General features: G+C 28.1%; 1 protein-coding gene across 1 annotated transcript in view; it reads right to left on the bottom strand.

Annotated features, from left to right (window-relative positions):
- Positions 1-1,404: 1,404 nt before the first annotated feature.
- Positions 1,405-19,194, bottom strand: part of LOC136990671 (VPS35 endosomal protein-sorting factor-like) — a 29,040-nt gene continuing 11,250 nt past the window's right edge. The window contains exons 4-25 of the mRNA XM_067289079.1: positions 18,910-19,051; positions 16,971-17,044; positions 16,763-16,891; positions 16,607-16,691; positions 14,705-14,782; positions 14,475-14,619; positions 14,310-14,403; positions 14,153-14,230; positions 13,876-14,045; positions 13,699-13,810; positions 8,647-8,763; positions 8,491-8,544; positions 8,197-8,426; positions 8,042-8,122; positions 6,935-7,097; positions 2,779-2,856; positions 2,585-2,699; positions 2,369-2,508; positions 2,120-2,285; positions 1,893-2,011; positions 1,670-1,816; positions 1,405-1,598 (exon numbers count right to left, since the gene is read on the bottom strand). Coding sequence (XP_067145180.1) covers positions 1,503-1,598; positions 1,670-1,816; positions 1,893-2,011; positions 2,120-2,285; positions 2,369-2,508; positions 2,585-2,699; positions 2,779-2,856; positions 6,935-7,097; positions 8,042-8,122; positions 8,197-8,426; positions 8,491-8,544; positions 8,647-8,763; positions 13,699-13,810; positions 13,876-14,045; positions 14,153-14,230; positions 14,310-14,403; positions 14,475-14,619; positions 14,705-14,782; positions 16,607-16,691; positions 16,763-16,891; positions 16,971-17,044; positions 18,910-19,051 — 2,613 coding nt within the window. The 3' untranslated portion in view covers positions 1,405-1,502. The remainder of the gene's footprint in view (positions 1,599-1,669; positions 1,817-1,892; positions 2,012-2,119; positions 2,286-2,368; positions 2,509-2,584; positions 2,700-2,778; positions 2,857-6,934; positions 7,098-8,041; positions 8,123-8,196; positions 8,427-8,490; positions 8,545-8,646; positions 8,764-13,698; positions 13,811-13,875; positions 14,046-14,152; positions 14,231-14,309; positions 14,404-14,474; positions 14,620-14,704; positions 14,783-16,606; positions 16,692-16,762; positions 16,892-16,970; positions 17,045-18,909; positions 19,052-19,194) is intronic.

Consider the following 19,194-nt stretch of genomic DNA (forward strand, 5'->3'; position numbering starts at 1 on the left):
TTATAGCGATGACGGGCGGTCGGATGGCTCCGTACGGCCCTAATTAGTACGACCGTCGGCGCATCGGATGGCAGTTAACGTGTTAAGAATTTTAAAGCACTTTAGTGATATTGCATGTTCATTCTAGTTTACAAGTTTGAAAACATTTATCTAAAAATAAATTAAATAATACCAAAGTGGTTTCTAAAAAGTGTTTTTGTCAGATTATAACATTAAGAAAACCTATAAGTATTATGTGTAAAATTAGGGAATTTTTTTCTCAATTATCAAAACAAAACCTAATAAAAGTGTTGATGAAAGCATAAACTTCAGAAATGCTCAATTTCTAAGTTCCTATTCAGTTTTCAGAATCAATACATTAAAATTAATTATTATTGGAATAAACAGATGTTAGTTATTTTGTTAATTTTAAACATTATAAAATTAATAGTTTCTTATACTATATCATTAGCTTTATGTTTATGAAAGCTTTACACACTACTAAATATCACTGCTTTATTTCTTGTTTAGTGCACAAAATAAAAACCTTAGATAGTAGCAGCAATTTATTTTTTTATTTTGCTTTCCTCATTATTAGCGAGGTTGAGGCTGAAGTTTTAAACACGAAAACGTTTACGTCGGACGTTCAGCGCCACTTTCCTGTAAGCCTAGAAGTTTGACAATGGCGTTTGGAATGTGGAGCATGATTCCACTGACTTTCCAAACACCATTGTCAAACTTTAGACTTACAGGAAAGCAGCGCTGACGTCCAACGTACACGTTTTTGCCTTTAAAACTTCGGCCTCAACCTTGCTATTGTTTCTGTAAAATTGTGATATAATCACAGCATAGCTTAATACTGCTCTATATATTAAATATGCAGAAAAGCATATTTAATATGTAGCATCAGACAGGACTTGAAAGATTAGCACTATGAAATAAATTTGTGTTTAAAATATGAACACATGCTATAATAATTTTTATAAACTTTGTAATTGTTAACTACATATCAGACTCAGCAGTGAAAGCTAGTTAACAAATTTTCATAACTGCTTGCTGAGAAATATTTGTATCACAAACTGTTTTCAACTTAAATTCTATATCTATATATATATGTCATCATCGGGTGTAATACTCTATCTGAATGTTTTGTAAATGGAATATTTTACAGTTAAATTGTGTGTGTTTGAACATTCCATCGTAAAATGATCCATTTAAAAAACAGCTGCTGATAACAGATTAAGCATGTTTTTTAAATGTAGAAGGTTTTCTACATTTAAAAAACATTTGGATACAGTATTACACCTGATGATGACCTATACAATTTAGGTTGAAAATATTTGTGATGATATAAATACATACTTCTTGGCAAGCATAAAATTGTTACAAAAATTTGTGATATACAAATTAATTACACAGGAAAAATATGAAACAAAATATTTATTAGAATCCATTAGCATTTACACAGTTTATAACAATATAAATAATTATACAATTTATTACTTTTCCTCTCCAGAACTAGCTTAATATGATGGTATTTGTAGTTTATTAATGAGATCTGCATAAGCCTTGTCTCCAAGCTTAGCTGCTTTTCTTTTCATTGATTGAAGTGTCTGAACCTGTGCAATATAAATATTTTGTTTTTTAAAAAAAACAATAATTCAGATTATACTTTTAATCTTTTACTTACTGAAAATTTTGCATCATAATGCCCATGACGGTGGGCAAGAGTCCACAAATTATAAGCTAATGTAGCAAGAGAAGTATTGTTTAGGTCACCAAAAGTAATTATACGATTTAATAATTCCAAAGCTAAATTAGATTGGCGCTTTGATAACTGAAGGGATAAAATAAGAAAAGTTAAAAATCACTTAAATTTAAAAATTAATGTATCATCAAACTTTCTCTCTTACCCCTTTGTCACCAAGAAACTTGAGATATGATAGAACTTTATCAACAACAAAGGAACATAATTTATTTACTTCAGAAAGAAATTTTTCATCTCCCCCATATAAAGCATCATTAGAATCAACTGTAATATATTTGTTTTCCTTGTAATATATTTATCATCATCATATTTATTATTTTAATTTTGTATTAACAGAATGTTTTTATAGTTTACCATTAGACATTTTCTTACCTCCTTCAATATGATAGATATATGACTCTTGAGAAGCTGCTGATAACAGATTAAGCATATTTAAATAAAGATTTATTCGAGCATCACTGTTAGCTTCCCAATTATATTCATTAATCATTTTCAGTAATCCACGAATCAGATATAAAGGCTCTTGTTCAGGATGATCCTAAATAAATTTCAGTAATTAACACAAAACAAATCTTTACAATGATTATGCATTATTTTTATAATGACCACTCAATCAATTACCGGAACAACAAGTAAAGTAGAAAAAAAGCAATTAATATACGAGAGAAGGAATGGTTCAGAAGATCTATGCTTGCCATCCATTTCTATTATTGTAGGAACTTCAGATAAAAGGCTAATTGCTGCTTTAAAAAATGAATCAGCTAAAAAGAAAAAAGTTTCATCATCAAATTAAACAGAACTTGATTATATAAATTAATATAACTATAATTATAATACCTTGAGATAAACATTGATTGAGCAAAGCCACTTGACCAGATACTAAATAAAGTTCTAATCTACTGAAAACATCCATTAATGATGGAATGGTAATATAGGAATATGCAGCACATGACTAAATTTAGGAAAATTATAAAATAAATAAATTATTTACAAATTGCAATAAGATATTTTAAAAATAAATTTAAACTTACTTTTACAAATGCAGAAGTTTTCCTTGTGTGATGACCTTTCACAATCTGTCTGGTTCTCATTGCAAGTAGGTTTACATTCTAAAAAATGATTTCAAATATAATCTAAAATTATATATACTTTAATAATAATTAATTTCATGTTTTTATTGTTTAATCTGAAAAGTTATATTAAAAATATAATATATAGACACTCAATAGGTTGAACTTCCTTAACTCCCATAGACTGATGTATAGAAACACGGAATGTATTCAAAGTAGTTTTGAGATCACACTTTACTAACTCAAAATATAAGATCCAGAGACTATTTCGTGTCTAATTTTGTATGTTTTCTTTTGTCTTTTCAGAGGGATTAATGATATTATCCTAAAGTTGTAGACTAGTATTGTGTCTCCAATTGCATGACAAAATTCAAAATTTTGCAACCTTATTCTTAAATGCTAATTGATTAATCAAATTTTAACACTTGTTTGCTGCTTTTTAAATTTCCAAAATATTACAAATAATCTGTGATTTGATAACTCACTGAGTTACTGGCTGATCAAATTTGTGAGTTCATCTATATCTACATCCTTATTTGAAACTAAACATTTAATACTGTATAAATTTTACAGTTAAGTTTTAATCATGTGTTAACATTTACTTTGCTGATACTGACTATTTTTGTTCTAAAGTAGATAAAATGGTAAACAAGAAAGAAACTAAAGATTTTGTTGATATATCCCTTTCTATCACAAAGATTGAGGAGGAGAGCAAAAAGATAAAAATCACAAACTGCAAAAAACTTTGACTTTTCATTCCTTGTTTTTCAAACATCTATAGAGAAGATTTTGAAAATCTTCAATAAATAACAGTATCAGACAGAACAAAAAACTAAAATATAAATGTGAGTATCCATCTGCTGAAAAGTACATGCTGAAATGGTTTGTACAGTAAAGAGACAAGAATATTCCTGTTAATGAAAATCTTTATAGAAGAAAAGCTGAACAATCTGTACAACAGTTGGGACATACTGGATTCAAAACAAGCAACAGGTAGCTGGATAAATTTAAGACATGAAATAATTTTCAATAAAATCTATAATAATAGTAAATGCAAAAAGACAATTGTATGATGTGGTTGAAAAGTTTACTAGAAATTATACAAACAAAATGGTCTTATTTTCTAAACATTTCCAGACAAAACAACCGTGTTCAAAGGTGATTCATGTCACAATGATTAAAAGAACAAAGAATGCATGACTCTTAGGAGGGAACATAACAGGTAATGAAAAACTCATTATTATTAATTGGAAAATCTTTAAAGCTTCAATATATCTGCAATGCCAAGACATTGCTTATTCAATATGCAGCAAATAAAAAAAAAAGAAAAAAACCCTTTTAAACAGTAAGCATGGAAAATATCAAAGTTAGACACCACCAAAGATAAAAAAAATTATTATTATTTTTTTTAATCAATAAGTACAGATGATTCTCACTCTGAAAGCTATACAATTCAATTTTTTCCACTAAATACAACTTATATCAGGTCAGTCCATAAGTCCATGCACATTTTTATGACCTTGAGAAAAATCTTGTTTTGCTGTTAAACATGTCAGTCTAATGTGATAATTTTTACACTGAAGTGTTAAATTGGATCTCATTCATATAATACTGTTCAGAATTGTGAACATTTCAGTTGTTTATTTTCGTTAAAATGGAAGTAACCGATGAATATAAAGGACATGTTTTATACTTTTTATTTTTAAGTGGTGAAAATGCTACAAATGCAGCCAAAAAAATAAATACTGTATATAATCAAATTGTAATTAGTGCAAGGACTGTGCAGAAGTGGTTTGAAAGATTTAGAAACAATGATTTTAGTGTGGAGGATAAGGCTCGTACTGGAAGACCCGTTGACTGTGATGATGATGCTCTCTCTGCACTAGCTGAAGCAGAACCATCTTTAACAGTTTATGAAATTGTGGAATGTTTAAATTCATCCCATGGAACTGTTCATAGACACCTACAACGAATCAGAAAAGTTTCAAAGCTAGGAAAATGGATACCACAGGAACTGTCAATAGCTAACTGACGACAACGTGTAAACATTTGCACGTCTGTTTTATCCCGTATTGCTTTAGAATCTTTTCTTGGTAGGCTGGTTACTGGAGACGAAAATGGATCCTCTATAATAATGTGACAAGAAAAAGACAATGGATGGATCGCGACAAGCAGCCAAAACCGACTGCAAAAGGTGGGTTGCATCCAAAAAAAATTCTTTTGTCTGTTTGGTGGGATATGTCAGGTGTAATTCACTTTGAGCTGTTAGAACCTAATCAAACAATTACAGCTCAAATGTATTGTGAGCAATTAGAGCGTTTAAATAAAAAATTGAAAAAAAATCAACCGTCGTTAGTGAATAGAAAGCAGGTTCTCTTGCAGCATAACAATGCCAGACCACACGCTGCAAAAATAACTGTACAGAAACTTGAAAGCTACAACTGGGAAATTTTACCTCATCCACCATATTCGCCAGATATTGCTCCCAGTGATTATCATCTTTTTCGCAGTTTGCAGAATTTTTTAAAAGGGAAAACTTTTGAGAATGAGAACAATGTAAAAAAGGCTATTTCTGAATATTTTGATTCAAAACCGAAATCATTTTATGAAGACAGGATTAAAAAGCTACCATCAAGATGGCAAGAAATTGTACAAAATAATGGTGAATACATTATAGATTGAAATAAAATTTAATTAAAATTTTTTGCTGCTTTTTTTGTAGATAAAAATATGCATGAACTTATGGACTGACCTGATAGATTGTAACATTTAGATCAGGATTGCAGGAATCATTCAAAACTTTAAATTGTGATACAGAAAGCTTATCATACAAAAGATGTTACATGTTATCAAAGATGGATCATGAGTTTTTAGAGTAAACTTGCCTAGATGCAATGCAAATTATTATATAAGCCTGAAATGAAGTTCCACATACATAAAGTACCATTGAAAATTGTTTTACAAAGGTCTGTTTTGGTCAACAATTTGTTGATGCTCTGAATAAATGAGAATTTCCACTAAAATCCATCAACCATGCCAAAAAAGACTGGACCAATCTCATTAAAGTAATAAACAATGAAAAGTACCATTTGAAGATTTTTTTAACATTGAGAATGATTTAGTTGTCTATGAATACTAATTTGAAGTAAAGCAAGCAATGAAGATAATGAAGAAATAAATCCTGTCAAGTACATATAGGAGGAGCGAAATATTTGTCAAGTTGCCAGTAAAGCTCAAGCTTTTAATTTGCTTTCTAGAAACTACATCATTTATGAAACAAGATGCCTTTAAGGAAGTGGACCACAAACACATGTAAGACTTTTTTCACTAATAATGTCAGTGTTTTTATTTTGTACATTACATTTTATTATTGCTTAGAATGTAAATATTACAATATATCTCTTATTAAAATAACAGTACTTTCTGAAGTTCAACTATATTAATAATGATATAGCATTGTAATCTTTATATCAATCAACAGAAATAAAAATCAATAGGAATCATCATCAGGTAAAATAAACTGAAAACTTACTAAAAACAAAAAAATACATTCAAATAATTTATATTTATTATTAAACTTTTGTTTATAAACAAAAAACAATGGAATTATCATTGATTTTGCAATTAACATGTGGAATTTTCTATATTCTTTCAAACTTTTTTTAATCTTCATTTATAACTATTTCACTATGTTTATTTTTGAAAGCAAGTGAAATTAAAAAATAATAATAAAAAGATTAAATTGTCAGCACATTCTGACAAATTAATTTAAAAATAAAAGCTGTTCAAACAAATAAGCTTAAATTTGGCAATATGTATTTGTTAGACATGCTTATTTAATTTTTTTTCAAACTTATATTCTATCATTATACAAAAATTATAGAATATTTACTATTACAAGTGAAAATTGCAAGTTTCCTACAAATAGCCCTCAAAGATATCCTAGTTTTCTATTTTCTCTAATAAGGGAGATCCATATTATAAAACTGATCTAATATTTTTATTTTTTAATAAATATTCTTGATAACAATTTGTCAAGACATTTAATGCTTAATGCATAAAAAGTTGTATTTAAAGAACAATTACCATGTTACTAAAAATAGTTAAATTTATTTACCTGAACAAGCTGCATTATTACAAGATCCAAATTACTAAAGGTAGCACGTGCTTCTACGTAAAATGTCAATTGCTGTTCAAAATCACGACCAAAACTTATCTTATGTATAAAGCTACATATCAAAGAAGAAATCTGTCGTTTTTCATCATCCAAAGTAAGGGCTCTAAAAACAAATAAAACCAATACATTTACTTAAAGATTTTTTAATGTAAAAAATATCAATACGTGTATTACTGTTTAGAATTTGTAATATTTTCTTTAACACTTCCATATACAATACATTTAAACAAAATCCTTTGACAGTATTTAACCCTTCTTAGAAAAAGATAACATATACCACTGTCTGTTGGCATTATGTAAAAATAATTTATTTTGCAAGTACTTTCAACAGTATGTAACTGTCAGGCAGAAATGTTCATAGAAAACAAAACACTTAAAATTCGAAAAATGAACCTGAACATCAACAAATGTTGGTTGATGTTCAAGTTATTTTTCTTGAATTTCAAATGACAATTATATACTGTTGAAAACAATAACAAAACAATTATTTTTATGTAACACTTACAGTGGTATATGTTATCTTTTTTTTATTAATATTTGGCATGTATAGCTATTTAGAACTTTATTACTAACCCTTTTTAACTCAAAATTTAGAATGTGTTATTTTTATTGCTTATTTAAGTTGAGATTTTTAGACATAAGTTTATCTTGTTTGTTAAAACTATTTTCAATGAATATTTTTATATACTGTATAATGTTTTCAATTTCTTAATTAATTGACAGGGTATATTAGATAATATTACCTGACTTTCATTACACACTTTTTTTGTTTATATTTCATTTTAATAAATACATCTGCCTATTTTAGTGAGATAATAGATACAGTTATATTACTATATATATAATTTATCTTCATGATTACATTATTATGTATACTATCTTTGTCTAAGAATCATCTTATATCTTCAACTTTTATTGCAGAAAGAGAATGATTTTTTATACTAACCAGAAACAAATCTCATTGTACAATAAATCTAAATATAAATATATATGCGTGCATACTTATATACTATAGTCAATGTTTTTTATAATAAAAATAATACTAACGTTACAGAATCATGCATTGTCTTGCAAATAAACATGATGGCATTAATTATAACCGGATCACTTGTTGGTTCTATCTGATACCTAAAAATTAAACAGTATAATTTTTTAAAAAAACAATTTATTAAAAAATAAAATTGTTTATTGCTTAATCTTACTTGATAAATGCTTCCATGATCATTTTACAAACATCTACTTTAACATTTTCTTTCTGAAACATATCTAAGAAAGGCAGAAAGTGATCCATTGTAAACAGTACAGAAAAATCATGGATATGAGCAAGAATTCGATCTACTACTCTCATTAATTGTGGATAATGATTTTCAAAAGCACGATCGGGAGTCATGTGTTTAATGATATCACTAAGTAGAGTGTTAACATTTCTTTTCTGAAAAATGATCAGATTAATGTTCCAAAATGATTAAATGATAGGGAAAAATATTTAAACTTACTGTAAAATGCTTTGCAGGATATTCTATCCATATTTCAGCACAAGTAATGTATTCCTTAATGATAAAAAAAGATTATTTATATCAAATACAATTCAAAAAAAATCTTGAATATATATTTTAAATAATAAATAATCAGCAATTTATCAAAAAACTTACTAAAGGATTTTTAAATTTCATAACTATTTTCCACACTTCATTAAGTATCTGAAGACGCTGATTCTCAGGAGGATCTGCAACTACTAAACATAACCCAAGAGTGCGAAATAATGTATGCTAAAAGATAAAATAATTACTTTCTAACCACAAAAAACATTATACATAAGAAATTATGAAATAATTTAATTAATATTAATTAAATAAAATCTATTTGTGTTATTTGTTTTTTTTTTTAAATATTTTCTAACGTTTCAAAATATTGCATTTTGAAATATTAGAATCTAAGAGTTACCCCAAATATTTTATTAGTTATGATTTTTATAATTATTATGATTGAATCAAATTCTAATTTATGGATTGTAAATTACTTACAGCAGTGGTTCCCAACCTTTTCTAGGATGCGGAACACCTTTGTGAGCAATTTTCTTTAGCGGAACACTTACTTAAGTTAATATGAAATACATAAGCTTGTCATCAGTTATTTTATTAAAATTAAGCAGTTATAATTCAAAATCTCTACTCATATTATTAACGCCAATTCTAAGACAGGAAAAAATATACCTAAATAACTTTAATGGGAAACTTGTGCCTGATGTTTTTTACATATTTCATTCAGTTTTTATCATTGCCTTTATCTTATTCGAAACAGTCGTACACTCCATAAGTACGAGTCGTACATATATATTTAAGTTTGTGAAAATTTTATGATTTTAATTTTTTGATATTCGGCGGCTCGAATACAATTGTACACTTTCCGACTTGCGACTAAATCTGCGGAACACTTGGGAGATGCTTATGGAACACCAGTGTTCCGCGGAACACCGGTTGGGAACCACTGACTTAGAGCATACAAAAAAATCTACGATTATAAAAGTTTCGAATTGTTAAACACAAGATCGTGTTATAAACTCAATCACTTGGCTTTTGACTCCACCTTTATTTAGTGAAAGGTGGAGTCAAAAGCCAAGTGATTGAGTTAATAACACGATCTTGTGTTTAACAATTCGAATAAGCAATCTAGCACAACACGATTTCTCTATGATTGATTATAAAAGTATTATATTTACAGAATTTATCTTTATAATCTTTGTAAAATAAATCTCAAGTATAGAAGTTGTCTTCTCTTGTAAAATTCATTAAATTAATCATTAATACATTGTTTTATTTGCTGTGATTTATGACATAGATAGAAAGCATTCAAAAAAAGTGGCCAGATGGCAAATAAGTTAAGGCATGAGCCTACTGCTCTGAGGACCTTGGAATGGATCAGGTCAGGTCATAAAAATACCAGAAATTTTTCAGGAGGGGTGGTTTGTCTCTGGCAGGTTGGGTCATGTTCCTCACCACCTGGATACCCCCATTGTGGGTTTGATAAAAAAAAGCCCTCTAGAGCAGCGGTCGGCAACCTTTCTGACCTCATGGACCACTATGGATTTTGAATCCCGCAGACCACTATCATGAATTTTTTTAAACAATACAAAATCTGTAGTATAATAACGATCATAAAAGTTCGATTTTACTATATCAATATGAAATTCACTGTTTAATTATAACAAATTAATGCAAGCCTAAAGTTCATTGCTGCTTGTTTGAAATAAGTTTACGGATTCTTAGATTCTTAGCGCTTTTCCACGAAAGACGACTATCGCACTCACAATATTGTTTATTGTTCATTATTTATTGATAGCAGTCACTTCGTATTTGGTTTTAGATTCGAATAAAAACCCCCAATGAGTGAAAAAAGCAACTAAGCATTTTGCATTTCTTTCGTAATACTTCACATAACCTTCAGTTGATCAATGTCCAAATTTCTCCATGAACCACCAAAATTTTCTTGCGGACCATTGATGGTCCGTGGATCACCAGTTGCTGACTGTTGCTCTAGAGTCCACAAGGCAGAGAGCAAAAAAAAAATTTACTTTAATAATTATCTATTTCTCTGCTACATTCTTCTACTGATATTTATTAAATTAATATCATTATGTATTGACATATTTATAAATAATAAAAACTGTAATAAAATGATTTTACTAACATCCTACTACTGCAACAAAGGTAACTCAAAAAATATTTACCACATATTGAGATTTTTTATATTTTTTGTCATGTCTCTCTCAAAAATGATGTATGAATTTGTGTAAAATACCTCAAATGAAATAATATGGCATTATTATTATTCTATTTGTTTTTCTTTTTTGAATTACTTGTGTTTTTCAATTATTAGACTGCTTTAATAAAGATTACATAATTTTAAAATAAATTTATTGCTGTTATTTACCCTGTTATTAATACACAAAGGCCAGTGATGTAAAATTATTTAAATTAGAAATGTTTCTGAACTTGGTCTTTGCAACTTAAAATTCAAATTAAATAATTAAATAAATAAATGATGATGATGATAATTCAAATAGAGAGAATATGTCTGTAAATTAGCATAAAAAGTGCTTTCATTTAAGTATTTATGCATCTTTAGTTTCAACACATAAAAGAAGAGCATTTAATTTTAATTTTCAATTAAATACATGATTTATCATTAACAAACATCTTCGTTAATAATTTTGGAATAATTCACATTTGTTCCTTTCAGATATTGATATATAGAAACAATGCCAGCTTTAATCACAAAAAAATTACAATATATACTCCAGGCTAAAATCTTTCATAAAATTTATAAGCTATTTGTACGTATTGTCTTTGCAATGTATTTGTGTTCTTATTAAATTATGTTAATAAAAGACATATATATATAACATAACATCAGACTAATTTAAACAGTGAAACCTCCATTAATAAACACTCCCAAATAGCAGATGTGAGATGTCCTGGGGAACCCTCTTCTTTCCAGTGGGTTAGTGACTAATGAACATGTCTCTATCACAAGAACGTGTCACCAGACATAGAAAGTGACACAAAAACCTTTGTCTAAGTCGTCACCATCTCACGATAAAATCTTGTGACGATCCACCAGACAGATTGTGTGATAGAGAAGCACCTGATGAGTGATCAGTGAGGATAAAAAAAGCATGCACCTGATGTTCAGCATGGACTCCACCATAAACCAAAGATTCCTGCCATTATCCAGACTGACTTGTCCCTCCGAACATCTCTCCTCCAAAGCCACTCTCTCCCTGAACAACTCCAACAGGTATTAGAGCATTGTAAACTCTCTCGATCAATTAGTGTATAATTACATAGATATTTGTTATAGTTCAGATCTTAGATGTATTGTCGCTAAAGATACTGATTGAGCTTGTATATAGACTTAGTGCAGTAATTCCAGTGTAATCATTACTTTAATTTTGTTCATTAAACTTTTGATATTTAACCTGTTTTAATCGGGAATCAGACCCTTGTCGACTTACCCACCAACCCCTCCGCTCGATCCTGATAAGGATCCTAACAGTAGATAACAAGTATAATTGCGAGTTAAGACATGTAAATTTATCTTAACTGGCATCAGACCTGAGAGGACAATTCTACAATTTTCCCACCTCTGACTATAAACAGAGAAAACAAGCCATCCAGTGACAACATGAGCAGACTTCACAAGTCTGATGCTGAAAAAGGGGCTTAGAGAAATCACCTCTAACCCCCAGATTCTCACACAGACACCACTACTTAACAAACATTTTTATAATCCCCAGACCCTTCAAATAAGACATCTATAATATTTACTTCTAAATAGCAGACACTAAATAACAGACACCATCGTCCATAACCTACCTCATAAAAACGTAAAGTCCTCCCTTCAATATTCTGATAGAATTAATTGCGTACAAAATATTTTATAAGAAATCAGTTCAAATAATCTTTCAAAGGATAAATTTTGACAGTAGGCATCGAATAAAGACTGGGTGAAAATAGGAATAGGGAAAGAGGGCAGGTTGTAAAAACCAAACAATTATCATTTTATGTTAGAGAAGACTAATCTGGTTAAGTTGTCAATTTCTATTTATTTTCATACATATTAATGTTATTATACTTCTGTCTTATTGTTGGAATTAAGCTTATGGCACCAAAAACCATAAACTTTTCAAAGTTATTCATTCATTCAACAAAAACCGTAGTACAGTAGTAATGAAAAAGAAACAATTTTAAGGTTAAGACAACAGCATTTATTTGGTGAAAGTTCAAAGATCATGAAGGCAATTTACCGACCACTTGTAAGTGTAGGAAGATATTCAGGTTCAGTTTTCTTGCATTTATGACTATCATTTATGATTTGAACAGCTTTGTAGTGACTAAAGTAATTTTTAATAAATCATTTATTGAAAAAAGCAAAATTGTTCGAAAAATTACACCTACTTGATAACTACAAAGCAGACAAATCCCTATATCAATTTTTATTAGTTGCTTAGAGCTTAAATGACATTATAAATGCAAGAATATTGAATAGATTTCTTACCTCTTGAAGTGGCTAGCAAATCACCTTCCTAACTTGATATTCAAACTCTTGTTGCCAAAACCGACCTTCAACCTCCTCTCTGTTCGTAATAATGGTTTCACTTTTCTTTTTCATTACTTCTGCCCAGGTAGTTTTTGATGAATTAATAATTAATCAATGTTTACATTTTGTTGTAATTTTTATGTTCCATTTAATTAAAATATCCCTCTAAAATCTGTTTGCTATTTAGAATTCAACTAAAATGTGATTTTTACAGCTAAGAAGATAAATAATATACTAAACATATATATATGTTAATTATATGTGCTACACATACTGTTTAGTATTTTCAATTCTTAATGCAAATTTGATGTTTTTGTAATCCATCTTCACTTTATAATGACAGATTAAAATACAATATGGCTGCCGGCATGTACCTCCGAATAGCGGACAAACTTCTTGGTCCCGATGGTGTCCGCTGTATTTAACAATATTCATCACGATATAAACGAATGCATTTATAGTAATAAAATAGTTTTTTTTTTAAATATGAAAATTTGAAAAAATTCATTGGTATCTCTGATGTAATTTATTATTTTTTTGACAATAAATACAAAATTATCATCATCATATTTAATTAAGAATTATTAAAAAAATTAAAATCTCACTTTTGGAAAGCCAGAATCATCACATTCTTTCATAATTTCGACAAGTTCAGTAGCTCGATGGGCAATAAATTCAGGTTTAAAAGCAGTCATAATGGAATTCAGAAGAAGTGCACTAAAAATTAATTTTTGTTTTATTCATATAGACAATTTTTATATTTTAAACTAAAACAATCTTACCTATTGCATTGACTTTTGCATTTTTGAAGAACTTCACTTAATGTTGTTTCAGATGCTTTATATGCAACACATTGTAAAATCCAATCCAAAGCTGGAGGATATAACATTAAATATGAAGGCATGTCTACTTGTTGTTTACTCAATACCATCTGAACCACTGGACTCTGGAGCTGAATCATAAAGATTTTTTAACACAAAATAATCCAATAGTTTTAATACGAATTAATAGAAAAATATTTACATAAATAAATTCGATCATATTAAAATCTATACTTACTTGATTATAACTGAGCAAAAAATCCCAAAAATTACATAAAACATGTTCTTGAACTTCTGGAGCTATAGACATACCAACCTAAAAAAAATCAATAATTATTATAGCCAATAATAATAATAATAATAATTCGTTTGCTTATATATTTGTGACTACTTACTCTACACAAATAACATCGTGCATATGCTGCTACTAGAGGGTCTCCAATGCCACGAATCATTTTTGTAAGCCTCATAAGAGCATTGGAATATTCTCTATATAATTATTTTAATGTTACTTTTAATTAAAATATCATAATATAGAAAAAATTGAAAAATATATTAACCCTTGAGTAAGGAAACTATATGATTTTAAAATTGCTGTTTCCATATAGAACCGAGGAATTAATTCTCTTATGGAAGCAATTTTGAAAAACCAATTTCGACAGGTTTCTTTTGCTGTTTCAGGTACTTGATCAGGAGTAAAATTTTCTAAAAATATTCAAAAATTAATAATAATAATAATAATAATAATAATAATTAATATTTAATGAAAATTTTGACTTTCTAAACTAACCTGGAAGAGGAATGGGAATTCTACTATGAGGTTTATAACTATCTGCCTTATTATGAATCCTTTGATAAACTAATTTCCCTGTAAATAAGTTTAATTATATTAAACAAAATCTGTAGTAGTTTTAGATAACTGAAATAAATTATATCCAAAAATATATATTTTTAGACAGAAGCAGTTTTTAAAATACCTTTAATAAAAAACTAGAGGGCACACAGCAATCACATCACTAATATATACATGATATAAAAGAAATTTAATAAAGCTTATGTTTTCATCATGTGGATTGTATTTGTTTTGTTACAGTTAAATAATTATAAGGATCTTTAGGAATCAGTACATGGAACTATCCATAAAATTACATAATGCTATTTTGACACTTTTCAACTACCATCCACCATCCTGTAACTGGGTTTTTTTTTATTAAGACAATGTGACACATAGGCAATCTGCAGAGGAGAAAATGCCTCCTTACAGGTCTTTTATGGAAAACTGGCTCCTATTTAGGCATTAATGACATGAAGAAAACCTAGAAAATTCCACATGGCCAGGCAGGCATTTAGTGAGGTGCTCTCGGCCACTGGTGGGTTCCCGTAACTGGGACTGATTTTTATATTTATACAAAATTTATTTTACATTATTTTCTTATAAGACACTGTACTTTTTTTAGCAGCCTTAGATGGACAAGTCTAACAATCTTTAATATCAAGTTCACAATTGAGTGCTCAAATTCAGCTTTTTATTATGCCACATTTAACAAGGAGGAGTTCAAATTAAGTAGGAACTGGAGTTTGAATTAGTGGGAAACTTGTTTGACTTGGAAACAATGCCAATTAAACCTGAGAATCAACTACTGTCAGATTACTGGAGGAGTCAAACTAGCAAATTGTCAGATTACTGAGATTGTACTGTATAGAATCATATTAATATGTTTATCAATTTTTATGTATTTAACAACAAATGATTTTCATTTATTTTACAAACAAAAAGAAAATCCTTTTGTTTGTAAAATAAATAAATACAAATCATTTGTTTAATCAATTGATTCAACCTCCATTCAACATTTATATCTGCATTAACAACAAAACTTAGAAAACAACAATAATTATGAAATAATAATAATAAAAATATACAAATAAAATGTACTTAAAATTTTAGTGATAATATATTAAAAAAACTTAAAAGTTTTTATACAACCAATTTTACCAATAAACTTTTCTTTTATCATCAATTTATCATTTTCAATATACAGACATACCACACAGATCATCATCTTAGTTAATGTTTCCTCAATATAATATCTCTTAGCTTTAGTATGCAACTTCATGCCATATAACATATGCATCTCTTCAATATAATGTTTTAGAAATAACATTTATGTAGGAAAAATTTATATTTGTCCTAAAAACTCATTTTTTAACAAAATAATGTGTAAAAAAAGTCTCAATTACAATGTAAATACAATTGGTAGACTGTCAGAGTCACATTTGTAAATGATTTAAAAAGTATGCTTTCTCAAATTTTTTAAGCTAAAGTTTCCATCTCATTGAATAACAGTTCATCAGAGAAAATTATCTTCATTTTTATTTAAATTTTTTTTCATCTAATTGATTTCTTCATTGCTATGTTATTTACCATGTTCTATCATAAAAGTAGGATTTACCGTATTGCATGTGGACTGTACATGATGCTGGATGCACAGTAACTTTTTTTAATAATAATAATTGATTGATGATCAAAGCAATACAGTAGCCCCTTATTTATCACTCGTTTGGGTACATTACACTTCTTTGTCTTTCAAATATAAAAGTGCTTTAACCAACAATTTACTTTACTTTTTAAGACAAATTTATGATTACATTTTTGTTTTTGCATGAATAAAAAGCAACTAAATTTAAAACTTACCAAAATTATCCAGTATGTCTGTAATCAAAACAAATTTACTAGGATAGAAGTGAATCACTGAAGTATCAACAAGAAGTTTTGCACACTATGAAATAATAAAATTGATTTTAAAAAGTTATAATTAATTATATTCAAGCATTTTAATTAATTTCTTACTTGAATTGCAATTTTCAAAGCTTTCACTCTCTGATCTTGTTCCCAAAATTCTTTTAAAGCTTGATTAAGTTCTTCAATTCTATTAACATATTCTTGTTGTGTTAAATTTAGCATCTCTTTAACAGATCCCTACAGATGATAGATCATTGTTAAAATGTTGCAAGAACTAATCATTTTCAATTCAAAAACTGTTTTAAATTATTATTACCTCTTCAAAATCATCCAACTGTTCTAATCGAGTTTTGACTTTATCACTAACAGAACTCTGAGTCTTCATGATCACTTTAAAATAAACATTTTAAAAACCAATTTAATATAGTTCCTGTCCAATAAAGAAATCCATTATTTTAAGTAAAAACAGTCTATTACAGAAAATACTGTTTTTAATATTGCTCAAAATATTGAGCAAACAAATTACCTTCTTACTAGATCAGTATTTGTTCATTATTGTCATCCTAATAGAGTAGATAACAACAGAAATTATCATAGAATCTTTCTGGAATTAGCTATGTCAACTGTATCATTCTAAAGGAAATTTATAAAATACTGAATTGCAACTACTCATAAGTTCAGAATCCAATCACACATGTATTCTTACCATACACGTGATTAAAATGTCAATATAAAATTAATGCACCGTAGAACTTTTATTTTATTTTTGCAATTTGATTACATTGTTTACATATAATGAACAAGAAATACATGATAATTGATTATCAGTATTTTCTTTTATAATTAAATAATTAAAATACTGAATTGTTGATACCCTTTGTTTAATATTATTGTTTTGAGTTTTCTAATTAAAATTATATACATACATACATACATATAACCTTTCAACTTTGATGCTGAAGATATATTGTTGTGTAATCTGCAATAATTTTCCACATCAGAAAAGGGACCTAAAATTACTTTACTTTTAATGTCGCAACAGATACAACAGTGTCTTGTTGTTGGTTACTTATTTAGAAGATCAATTTTCTTCTTTCCTCAAATAGAATACATCATTATTTATACATTCATCCAATGAACATCACCAGCTAATCTTTGTTTAAACTATGTTTTACACTTAGCTTAAGACGTTTGGTCTTAGATAATCTGTAACAATTAACAGCATCTGGCCCTGATATCTTGTGACAAGACTTGTCTTCTTTCTGTATATGTGAAAGAGTTTATTCTAGTGGCAGATGCAAAAGAATCTGCCACTAGAATATCTTCCAATGCCACTGGTTCTTATATACACATGTGATTTAATTATTATATTTGATTAATACAAAGATTTGCAAAAACAAGAATAATTATATAACATAGAAGGATAATTATGTTCAAAGAAATCAAAAATCATACCAAGTGGGTATTGCAATCTTTGTGTAAAATAAATTCTATATTTATTGTTAATTTACTTTAACTTCATTATAAATTAGAGATTAGAATAATAATACTGGACAAGCAGCTCCACAGAAAGTTAGTTTTGTTTTTGATTTTTGAACACTAATAATGCAAACTCAAGTTTATGTTAAGCATGAATAATTGACAAGTTATTTTATACAGAATGTATTTATTGCCCATTACAGTATAATACATTTTACAAAATTTCCTCTATATACAGTAGAGCGTCATTTATCCGAAAGCTGGTCAACCAAAACGTCGGTTAACCGAAAGCTTTCCAGTCAGACTGTCGTGCTGAATCGAACATTTTTGATACTAGATTAACTTCTAAAGTATAATATTTTTGTTTTTATATTTTTCAATATATTTATTTTGTTTGTACAAAATAAAGAAATAATTTTTAACAATACAATAGCCTCGATTATTATTATAAAAATTTTCGTTAGGCTTAAAATCAACGAAAATTCAACACGAAGCAACACGCAATGGAAAAAATTTCAACACGGGATAGATTAATATATTTTTTCATACATAATCGGTTATCCAAACAACCCCAGTCCCCAATTGATTTGGATAAACGACGCTCTACTGTATACACACACGTATGGGTACATAAAATTTATATTAAATTCCTATATCATGATAATAATTATAATTAGATTATTATGATCAGGAATTCAGTGAAAAATTACAATTCAAATTAAAGTAAGATTTTTCATTTTAAATAAAGAATCAAACTAAACATTCTATTATTTTACCTTTCTCTCCACCAGAAAGAAAACAAGTGACTATAGAAAGCTTCTCTGATGTTGTATATTTAGTCAAAATAGCAGATCGTTTGGCAGACCATGGTTCAAAATTATCCTCTGCATGACTTCTCCTTATTCTTTCTTCCTTTTGCTGAAAATTTTATGAAAAAATTAATTACATATACAAAATAAATTATTAGATTGATTAGAAATACTCAGTACAAAGATAACTTATAAATAAAAAAATCCAGTTAATAAAATATTGCACATTCAATGACGTATCAATTGTGTACA

This window comes from Centruroides vittatus, unplaced genomic scaffold, assembly GCF_030686945.1.
Source record: "Centruroides vittatus isolate TY-2023 unplaced genomic scaffold, ASM3068694v2 contig_1322, whole genome shotgun sequence".
Classification (NCBI taxonomy): domain Eukaryota; kingdom Metazoa; phylum Arthropoda; class Arachnida; order Scorpiones; family Buthidae; genus Centruroides; species Centruroides vittatus.